The 12,456-nt window shown below is 34.2% G+C and overlaps 1 protein-coding gene and 1 long non-coding RNA gene across 2 annotated transcripts in view; one reads left to right on the forward strand and one right to left on the reverse strand.

Annotated features, from left to right (window-relative positions):
* LOC127841580 (receptor-type tyrosine-protein phosphatase T-like) overlaps positions 1-12,456 on the reverse strand; it is a 41,463-nt gene that overhangs the window by 24,566 nt on the left and 4,441 nt on the right. The window contains exon 2 of the mRNA XM_052370504.1: positions 6,991-7,125. Coding sequence (XP_052226464.1) covers positions 6,991-7,125 — 135 coding nt within the window. The remainder of the gene's footprint in view (positions 1-6,990; positions 7,126-12,456) is intronic.
* LOC127841584 (uncharacterized) lies at positions 4,434-6,794 on the forward strand. Its single transcript, XR_008031121.1, has 4 exons — positions 4,434-4,834; positions 4,961-5,093; positions 5,426-5,562; positions 6,752-6,794. It is a non-coding gene; the product is annotated as an uncharacterized LOC127841584 (long non-coding RNA).

The raw sequence follows: 12,456 nt of genomic DNA on the forward strand, positions 1-12,456 counted from the left end.
TTATCATGTGTAGAAAATCAGAATTTGTGGTGATACACTTTATGCAACTTCTGCATAATAACTTAAGAACAAACGGGATGATGCTCTATTCTGTGTGTGGTCTTAATTGCGGATAGCTTAGTAGAACACATTCATAAAAGTTATACTTTAATGAAGGCTCGCTGACATCGGCTGATAGGGCAAAATCTAGATATTTCGGAGATATCAAAAATATGTATGAGAAACGAATCCGTGTTTATAGAACATGCTTTATACAGTGGATATCAAGTTCTATTAACATACACATACCCTTTAAAATAAACAAAAATATAATGCGCGACCCGACTGTACAATAGTATGCAGTTCTATGTTTTTGAATAGCGTTTATTGTATGGTATAAGTCATTACTGTTATACGATATACATATTCTAGTATATTCATTGCAATTACAATAACTCATTTGAGATATATTTTCGTCAAATTGACAAGTTAAAGTCTTGAAAATAAAATCCAATTATTTTGAGTTTAAATACTTATCCAGGCATACGACTCTAGTCGATTTATTAATAGATAGTAGCTTCGAAATAATCATAATCATACTAAAACTACTACCACTGCTAATAACAATACTACTATTTTCTATTAATACCACTACCACTACGTAAACAACTACTAGTATACTCAACATCACTTGACTCGCGGTATCACTTGTCTCGCGGTATTTCGTTGTGCGCCACCTAGCCGATGTTAACATTGTCAACAAGCTGACCTACTTTCAGTTTTCATTGAAATGCTATTTTCTGGGTGAAAATGAGTGAAATACTGGTAAATTTGTCAATTTTCTTCGTTATTTATATGTTTTTCATTAAAATGTAGTAAAAAAACTAAGAAAATAAGAACAAATTGGTACATGTCAACCTTTACATCGATGTTTAAAAGTTCGTCTGCCGTATCAATAAGGTCAGACAATACACATTATAAAACGGTTAACATAAACTAATCCCTTTTTCAGTTTTGTTAATAGGTCAGGCTCAAAACTTTCATTAAATTATGAATATAAAAGTATTGACAATGTCATTAAAATTAAAGTTAACAATGGAAGATAATTAACCAGATCTGTTTGATTTTTTTCAGAAATTGAAACAATGCAGAGACAAGAAGCCATATGAAAGAAATAATCTGCAAAGGGCATATGCTGCTACATTGTCCGGGATGTCTGTGTATCGTGCAGCCAGGGTGTATCAGGTGCCTGAATCAACACTGAGGGACAGAACCAGACAAAATGTGGCGGTCGACTGTCATCATGGGGCAAACACACCATTTACAACAGATGAAGAAAGGAAATTGGTTGACCATATTGTATACATGGCAGACATTGGGTATGGCTACTCTCTAATGGAAATCCAGTACATGGCATGGGACTATGCAATGTCTATTCACAAGCCTGTTAAAGCAAAAGAACATCTTAGCCAGGGTTGGATGTATTCTTTCCTCTCCAGGTGGGAAGAGCTAAAAGTCGTTAAGCCCCAATGTCTCTCTTTATCAAGGGCTAAGTCTGCATCCAAGGAAAACATTGACAAGTACTTCCAAGAGTTAAATTCTATTCTCACTGAACATGATATGAAGCAATCTCCACAAAGAATTTTTAACATTGATGAGTCTGGATTCTCAACTGAATATAAACCACCCAAAATAGTATGCGGCAACCTGACCAAACCTCAAGTAGTAACATCAGCCCGAACGAAAACAGTCACTGTCATTGGGGCTGCGAATGCTCTTGGCAACCACATACCACCATTTTACATTTTTCCAGGGAAAAGGTGGTGTGATGAATTGCTAGAAGGTGCTGCCCCTGGATCACATGGAGGCATGACTGAAAGTGGGTTTATGAATAGGGACCTGTTTGAAAGATACCTGAAATGTCATTTCACCAACCATGCGGGACTGGTAAAGGGCACAGACAAGCCAACATTAATCCTGTATGACGGTCACAAATCTCATGTGTCACTGACCCTGACTGATTGGGCTAAGGAACATTCAGTGGTATTGTTTGTATTACCACCCCATTCTAGCCATCTCACCCAGCCCCTTGATATTGGTGTGTTTGGACCTATGAAACACCATTACAATAATGAGTGCAAAGCGTACATGCATGCTAACCCAGGGGTGTCAATCACAAGATATGAAGTGGCTCAGCTGACTGGAAGACCATACGGTAAAGCTTTTTCCCCAGACAACATAACAAGTGCCTTCAGAAAGGCTGGTATTTACTTCTTCAATCCCGATGTGATCACATCAACAGCTATAGCACCATCGTCCATCTACAAACATCCACCAGAAATGCTTAGAGATGATGCCGAAAGTACAAGTGCTGCAAACTCAGACAACCAGGCCAAAACATCAACTTGTAAAATTAGTCGAAACTTCTTTATGGAGAGAACAATAACAAAAAATGTGACTGTAAAACCAAGAAAAAAATTCACACCACCATATAAACTACAAGGAAGTCTAATGTCTGATGAAAACATGGAACAAATAAAACTCCAACATCAAAAGAAAATTCAGCTGGAAGAAAACGCAAAGAAAAAGGAGAAAATGCCTAAATCAACTCAACCAAAAACTCAAACAACATGTAAATCCCCAAAGCCAACCACATCTGGACTGCAAATCAACCGGGTAAACCAGCATGGGAAAGTTGATGAATCTGAAACTGATGAGGATCAATCGGATTAATGCTGTGTATGTGGCTGGTCGTCCCCTCCGCAGCTGAAGGACATACACACACTGGTCATCATTAAATGGGGCCAGTGTGACAAATGCCAACACTGGGTCCACTTGACATACTGCTGTGATGTGAGGGTCCTGAGAAGAGACAGCACATTTTTGTGCATTCACTGTTCTCCCGAAGAATGAATGACAAACACTGTTTTATCAAATAAAACAATAAAATGTATGCATAAACTTGAAAAACTATAGCATGTAAACATTGATATCCCTTTGCAATAAATAGGGTAATGAATTTGCACATTTAGTATAAAATTACCTCAACTATGATATGGTAAACATATTTGACCTAATTACCGCGACTCAAGTGATTTCATAATTAAGGACAAAATGGCCGATAGCCATTCGTAAATTTCAGCGTTGTTTCGTTTTCATTGTTAATTTTATGCTATTTTGATCATTTCTGATAAACATAATGATGGAATTAAATAAAAAATATTTCATTTAATTGGTAAGCTGTGTTTGGTTGTTTTATTTCCGAGAATAAGATTAAGTACCGCGACTCAACAGATGAACAGTATATAACTACAATTACTACTACTACTACTACTACTACTACTACTACTACTACTACTACTACTACTACTACTACTACTACTACTACTACTACTTCTTCTTCTTCTACTTCTACTACTACTACTACTACTACTACTACTTCTACTACTACTACTACTACTACTACTACTACTACTACTACTACTACTACTACTACTACTACTACTACCACTACTACTTCTACTACTTCTACTACTACTACTACTACTACTACTACTACTTCTACCACTAGTACAACTACTACTACAACAACAACAACAACTACTACTACTACTACTACTACTTCTACTACTAGTAGTACTACTACTCCTACTACTTCTACTACTACTACTACAACTACTACTACTACTACTACTACTACTACTATTACTACTACTACTACTACTACTACTGCTACAACTACTACTACTACTACTACTTCTACTACTACTACTACTTCTACTACTACTTCTACTACTACTACTACTACTACTACTACTACTACTACTACTACTACTTCTACTACTACTACTACTTCTACTACTACTTCTACTACTACTTCTACTACTATTACTACTACTACTTCTACTACTACTACTACTACGACTTCTACTACTACTTCTACTACTACTTCTACTACTACTTCTACTACTATTACTACTACTACTTCTACTACTTCTACTACTACTACTTCTACTACTACTTCTACTACTACTTCTACTACTATTACTACTACTACTACTACTACTACAACTACTACTACTACTACTACTACTACTACTACTACTACTACTACTACTACTACTACTACTTCTACTACTACTTCTACTACTACTACTACTACTACTTCTACTACTACTTCTACTACTATTACTTGTACTACTTCTACTACTACTTCTACTACTATTACTACTACTACTTCTACTACTATAATGCAACATTTTTACATGCATGCCCCATATGATTACTATCATAACACGCGTGAAACAATTAGTTAATAATCGACCATTTTAAATCGTACCAGCGCTACAGTTACGAAGAGTCCAACCTGGCGCACATTGGTTGTTAGAACAACGGCCAGAAATAGGGTCACGTGTTTTGCAATTAAGACATTGACAATTGAAGGAACAGTTGGTACCAACATTGCCTTTTTCACACGCTTAGAAAGACACACAAAACAGATTTCATAATCTCTTAAATAAAGTGTATCTGTAAGAAGCTTGGCATTGCATTCAATATTATAACAAATAATTTACATGCATTCACGTCATAAAATGCTACATAATGAATTATTAAGCTGTCATAAGGGGTCGTTATTACATCTTACCGACACTACATTTGCTTTTAATCAACCCGGTGCACATAAGTTATTCGGACAGTAAAGGTAAACTTTCTAACAGCTTGATTTAAGCAGGCAATTATAACGGAAGGAACAGTTCTTTCCAGGAATGTCTTAATTGCAACCTGTGACAGGCGAACTAAAGAGATCATCACAGTAGAAGAATAGAGGAAACAACAATAGCTGTGTATGATAAAGGTGAGAAGCATTCATTATTTACAGTAACAATACAGTCAAACGATTTTTCGCAAACATATTCTAAAATGCTCTGAATAATAATTGAAGAGGCACCAATGGACAATAAATCTCTTCCCTACGCTGCAGTTACTTTGAGTCCAGCCAGGTTCACACTGACCAGGACAGTGGCCAGACACATGGTGAAAGCTTGAACCGTTGAAACAATGACAAGCAGAGGAGCAGTTCTCGCCAAAGTGCCCATGATCGCAAGCTATGAAAGGTATATTGGCATTATCAGTTGTGCTAAAGCAATTTTTGTTGATAGCGTTTACCGTAAACTTAACATAGAAGCTAAAAAAAATAAGTTTATGTACTTGACGAAATTATTATGGTGGTAGTAGCACAACGGTGAAATGAAATACAATTGATTCAGCATTTTCTAACATGTATTCATTTAAACTTTTAAAGTAAAACATACAATTTGCATACTATAACAAACGTGAATGTGTACTCGCGCAAGACATCATGATGAACACCAACATCAACCGTAGAGCTGACATATGCCTCATATTGCTATCTTACCCACGCTATTATTATTTTGTATCCACACAGGCGCACGTGTCGGGACATTTACAATTTTTTTTTTACAATACTCCCCTTGTCGACAATGGCAGGAAAAAACACCAGGGTGCAGGATCACGTGACTTTGTGGGATTCCGCATTAAACGTTAATTGATGTTAACATATCGGTAAGTAGGGTTTTTTTCAAATAACTTTTTAAAACAAATTTTCTTAAGAATTTCAAATAGAGTATAAAAGACAGATTTAAATGCTTATTATGGTGAGTTGAAATACAACATAATTACTTTATTTAGTAAGGATGTCTTCTTGTTAAAAAATGCCATGTAAACTGCACTGTTATGCTTCACGCAACGTCAAATTGTGTCACTGATTTCAGACGTATTAAATGATAGATTCTTATACCTTAAGATACCGGCACAAACTGCAAGAAAACCTGTATTTTATGTACTAAAGATTTTGCAAATATATTTCAATAACTTGAGATATTTGCAAATTAAAGTTGTAAACGGTGTGTTTACATTCTGCCCAGTCCGTGTGAAAACCCCTGAAAACCCCGTTGATTCTGCACCCTGACACAGCTGAAACCAAACAAACCTGGATCAAAACTAAACAATACTATTCCACTTAAAAAAAGGTTTAAGCAATACTTTAAAGGTCTTCAAGAAGTGCGTAAGCTGCGATACAAAATTCAAAATTAGAATTTAGTAAAATTATATACACAATAATATTCACCAACGAAGCGAAACGCAAAAATATTTGTCACGCGTTTAACGTGACTGTAGAAAAAACAAACACTTGAACCAGCATAACCTTAATTTTATTTTATATAAATTGTTCACAAAAAAAGTTGAACAAACTGATTATATAATGCAACTAAATTACAAGTACATATTATTTTTTTTAATTAATATTTAACAATAAATCGATATTCAAGTAGATGATAATCCTCATGTTGTCACCTATCTACGCTACAGTTTTTATGTGTTCACCCAGCTGAGCACTGATTATTGAGACAGCTACCGTCAAAAGGGTTACAAGTTACATTTTTGTGACAATGATATATGAAGAAGCAGTAATAACCAAAGGTGCCAGATTTGCAGGTTGCAATCATAAAACGTCGATCATATATTATCAATCAAAGCGCTGAACGCTAGGGGACTGCTGTTTGTCATAACTGTAGCTCTACATCAGGTAAATATGGAGCAGATATAACGCATACAATTTCACGTACAATCTTTAATAGTTTTGACACACTAACAAATGTAAGATGTATTTGTATTCATGAATAGTGGCTCCAATTAAGGAAATTTTATCAAAGCAAGTTGCTTACATATTATAATTTTCGCATTTATCAAGTTGATGTCCGACGGCTCTGATTGGCGTTATGGTAAGTTCTATCACTAGCTTGTTATGACAGCGTCATATTTTTTTGCATGCAAAAGAGTAATGAGCTTTTTGATACTATTTTTCAGTGAACTAATTTCAATAGCATTACTTAGTGACATTTCAATAAAAGTGTAATACAGTTCAATGGGCAAACGTGCTCAATTATTGTTTATCAATCACAATCTTGATTATTATATAGTAAGTCTTACTTTCATTGCAGGCGAGTCCTCTCCAGCCGTCTTTGCATAAAGCAGGCATGCATATACCCGTGACACTTTCACATGGTCCCGAAAGACAATGACACTCTTTTGAACAATTTGCACCGTACCTTCCGTGTAGACAGTCTGGAATAAAAAACATTTTGAATTCTACGTATATTCCAGTATTGAGAATTTATCATTAATGCGGATTAATTAACTGTTTAGGAGCTGCCTGCATACTCTATACCGATTTTGATCTGAACGTTTAATACAATAATAATGTTAAAGTTGTTTAATGTGTTCTGTTTAGACTATCACTTTCGCGGTAGTATTTTTACATGATCAACTGCATTAAAAAAGTTGCTTATATATGCAATATATAAAAGAAGGCCCAATGACACTCACACTAAATGTGCAAAGGAATGGCCGTTTAGTTTTTTTTGGAAGTAAATTGTAAGTTTAACGAACGACTCGGACTCGAATAACTCGGAGGAATCATTTTTAGTTTTAAATAGTTTAAACATGTTGTTAAATAACAAGTATCTCTAATATATTAAATAGTGACGGGGCGACAAACGTCAATAACACATAGTCCGACAATGTGATTGTATTGATGAATAAATCGATGTCTTGTTCAAAGCATAGAGATAACAGCGAAGCAGTAAACTGTAACAATGTGTTAATTATAACAATAACACACGAATGCTTTGTCTGAAACTTCAATTATGTTAAAACAATATATTCGGCATAATGTAAAATTATGTTAATTATGCAAAATTAAAATATGTGTTCTCAAAATCACTATTATTCACGATAACTCTAGTCATATAGGTGGCCACGGCAAATACAATTAACAAAACAACACAACATTGTATTAACTCAAATACATGTAGCGAGGTGGATAACAAATGGTTTGTCAGAGATCTATAATTGTTTCGAAAGAGGTATGTTTTTTTTAAACTTTATCCAAATAGCAGCACCATCAAAACTAAGCGCGACTCAAACATCGGACGGGCATACGGATGCGTCCCATTTTCCACAAGGAAAATCAATATGTCCCCTGTTAAAGGGAAGTACAAACAAGAGGGCCATGATGGCCCTGTATCGCTCCACTGCTAAAAATAGGCTGAAACGAATATTCTCTGCATGTGCAAATACTTAAATATAGGCCCTATTTAAGCACATGTACACTTTTGTACCCCCCTGGGCTTGGTAAAATTTAACCCCAGGGGCATAATTTGAGCAAACTTTGCAGAGGACTACTATATCTCACTACATGTGCATACAAAATATGGTAGCCCTAGGTGCTAGAGTTAAGAACAATAATATCTTAAAACGTTATCACAAAATAAGCAAGATATAAGCGTATATAATGTTCAATTTTGTGACCTGCGGATCAGGGTCAAATTTGACCCTAAGGGCATAATTTGAACAAACTTGGTAGAGGACTATAAGATGTTACTGCATACCAAATTTGGTAGCCATAATCTGAATGGTTTTCGACAAGAAGATTTCTAAAGATTTAACAAAATAGGCGCTTTATAAGCGTTTATTCAATTTTGTGCCCCCCCCAGGGTCAAAGTTGACCCCAGAGGCATTATTTGAACAAATTTGGTAGAGGTTTATTAGATGTCCCTACATACCAAATTTGGTAGCCATAGGCCCAATGGACAGAAAGATTTCTTAAGTTTTCACAAAATAGGCCCCATATAAGCGTATGTACAGTTTAGTGACCCCCCAGGCAGGGTCAAATTTGACCCAAGGGGCATAATTTGAACAAACTTTGTATAGAACTATTAGATGTCACTACATACCAAATTTGGTAGCCCTATGCCTTATGGACAAATTTTTTTTAAAGTTTTCACAAAATAGGCACTATGTTAGCATATAATCGATTTTGTGGCCCCCAGGGCAGGGTCAAATTTGACTCCTGGGGCATAATTTGAACAAACTAAGTGGAGGACTATACAATGTCACTACATACCAAATTGTGTAGCCCTTGGCCCAATGGTTATGGACAAGACATTTTTTAAAGTTTTCACAAAATAGGCATTATATAAGCATATGTTCAATTTTGTGACCCCCAGGGCAGGGTCAAATTTACCCCAGGGGCATAATTTGAACAAACTTGGTAGAGGACTATAAGATGTCACTACATACCAAATTTGATAGCCCTAGGCTGGATGGTTATTGACAAGACGTTTTGAAGTTTTCACAAAATAGGCCTTATATAAGCATATGTTCAATTTTGTGATCTCCCGGGGCAGGGTCAAATTTGACCCCAGGGGCATAATTTGAACAAACTTGGTAGAGAACTATAAGATTTCACTACATACCAAATTTGGTAGCCCTAGGCCCAATGTTTATGGACAAAAAGATTTTGATAGTTTTCACAAAAGAGGCCTTATATAAGCGTATGTTCAATTTTGTGACCCCCAGAGCAGGGTCAAATTTGACCCCAGGGGCATTATTTAAACAAACTTGGTAGAGGACTATAAGATGTCACTACATACCAAATTTGGTAGCCCTAGACCCAATGGTAATGGACAGAAAGATTTTAAAGTTTTCACAAAATAAGCCCTTTATAAGCATATATTCAATTTTGTGACCCCTGGGGCAGTTTCAAATTTGACCCCAGGGGCATAATTTGAACAAACTAAGAAGAGAACTATTACATGTCACTACATACCAAATTTGGTAGCCCTATGCCATACGTTTATGGACAAGAAAATTTTGAAAGTTTTCACAAAATAGGCCTTATATAAGCATATGTTCAATTTTGTGACCCCGGGGCAGGGTCAAATTTGACCCCAGGGGCATAATTTGAATACATTTGGTAGAGGACGATTTGTTTACGGTGGTATTGAAATTACGATAGGAACTGACGAATGTATCCAATACAATACTTGAACAAGTATCCCTTTTTCAAACCTGCTGCCTGGTAATTTAAATATACTAGTTATTTTAAGATGTATAAGTGTGTTATTTTAGGCTCTTATTCTTGTTTGTTATTTCGAAAATAAAAATTTAAATAGTGTTAAAGCACCCATTTCTCAAATGCTTATGACACTCCACTAAATATTGGTAAATGTTAAATATATGATGCTTAATATATATTTATTAAACTCTCATTATATATACCACCAATGGGTTACTTAATAAAAATAATAAAAGTATGTATTTTATAGTCACAGCAGAAAAAAAGTATTTATAATGTACTAAAACAGTTGTGTCCAGTATTGTCTAAAACAGTAATGTTTAATTAATCTGCATGTCTTGATGAAGTTTACCCTAGATTTGCGCTGCCGGTTAAGACATGTTTATCAGGTGTTAATGTGATCATAAACATATATATTAGAAAATAGTCAAACGTATAAAAAATAGTCACACTAAAATATTGTGCTAAAAGTTTACAATTCATCATAAAAATATATATATATATATATATATATATATATATACATATATATATATATATATATATATATAATAATAAACCTGGCAGATTTACCAACTAGTCATGTTCATGAGTGTTTGAGGGATTTAGCTTCGTCATACATGTAATAACCAGGTATATAAGCAATCGTAAATTAGAGATATGTTGGTGTTATTTATTTATTTATTTATGTATTTAACATTCTAGGTCAAACGCATAAAATAAAAATATCACAATACATAAAAGCATAAAAACATAGTAACACCACTGTTATTATCACAGCTGTAGTTATCAAATAATATATAAATATCTAAATAAATTCAAATCTATATTATAACAGTTATAAAAATTAGTTATCAATTGTAATGCAATCTTTGACCTATGGATAACCCTTTAAGCTGAAAGCTTATTTCCAATGGGGTCCATTAAAAGTACGAGAAAACAATGATCAAGTTGTTATATGATCTAACTTACACACATATACTTTGGTGTTTGATTGAGAGAAAACATGTGAATAACCTAGCGTTTTGTCTCAATTACACAACTAAACCAATGTTACCAAAAAATGAAAAACATTACCAAACATGAGGTTTAACTAAATACATATTATAGCAAATATGGAAACATTTCAATTCAAATAGTATATCACAGATTCCAATTGTTTCTATATCACAGTCATATTCATATATTAATAATACATTATATATGTCCTCACTTATCTCAGTTTCATTGCTTTGTAGATGTTTGTTAACCATTCTTTTAAATTTGTCAAAATTTTCCACTTTTTTTATGTCTTCTGGGAGGGAATACCAGTCTGTAGACCCAGAGTATTTGAATGTTTTTTTAAATAAGTATTTGTCACAGTTGGTATTATGAAATTACTTTTTCCAGATCTTGATTATTTTTCAAAGTTTTCGCTGAGATATGAAGGACATTTTCCATATAAATTGTATGCATATAATTTAACTTAAGTTGTTTCACTCTGTTTTCCACATTTAACATTTTCAATTGTACAAAATCATCATTGGTAATGGAGGTTCTTGGTTCGTAATCTTTAATAAACCTGATAATTTTATTTTGCATAATTTGTAATTTTTTCGTTTGGGCTTTATTTAAACTATGGAACCAAGATGAACAACAATAATCAAAATGATATTGTAAAAGAGCTGAACTTAAAAGTTTTATAAAATTAAAATCTAAACAAGTTTTGTGTCTGTATAAAAGTTTTGCGTTAACTTTAGAAACGATGTTATTCACATAGAGGATATTTGTTGGATTGGGTGGAATATCGATTTTAATTTACGAGTGATCTTAGAAAATATATTTTTTCTATGATCACGAGTGAATTAAAATCGATATTCCACCCAATCCAACAAATTTTCTTTTTATTTTATGCTCACAAATTCATATTTTTATACGTTTGCCAATCCGTTCAAACCAATTTCCCATTGGGCGCCCCAAAATATCATTACCGCTTTTACAATAAGCGTTGCAAATAGTTCACAAGAAAACAAACGTTAAACAATAACTGTTTTGTATTTACAATGCAACACATATCAAGTGAAAAGAAAAAAACACCGATAACATCATTTAAAAAATAAATAATCATATGATGACAAAATTTGTTTATGTCATGTTGGCGTATTAATATGCGGAGTCTATTTATAGCGTAAATAACGCTAACAATGTCTTCGCCATTTTTAACAAAATGCACATGAAAGGAGTGTTAACACTTAAATGGAATTAACTGGAAAAAAAATCAACAGTAAGTGTTCGTGCCAATTTTATCACAAACTAGTTAATCGCTTTCACTGTCTGGAATCATGCGAATACGCTTGTAGCGTGGTTGATCAGGAAAATCAGGCGAAACATCCGGTGTTGGTGTAGGAGATTTCACTTGTTGATTAAACACATTCTTCTGTGACAGACCCATTTCAGAGCTTTGAAAATTGAAAGTAACGTTGCCGTGGAAATTTGAGTTTACAAAGAATCCTCTTCCCATCGGTAAATCACTCATTGACGTGGTTGCAGTTGCAGAT

Source organism: Dreissena polymorpha, chromosome 8 (assembly GCF_020536995.1).
Source record: "Dreissena polymorpha isolate Duluth1 chromosome 8, UMN_Dpol_1.0, whole genome shotgun sequence".
NCBI lineage: Eukaryota > Metazoa > Mollusca > Bivalvia > Myida > Dreissenidae > Dreissena > Dreissena polymorpha.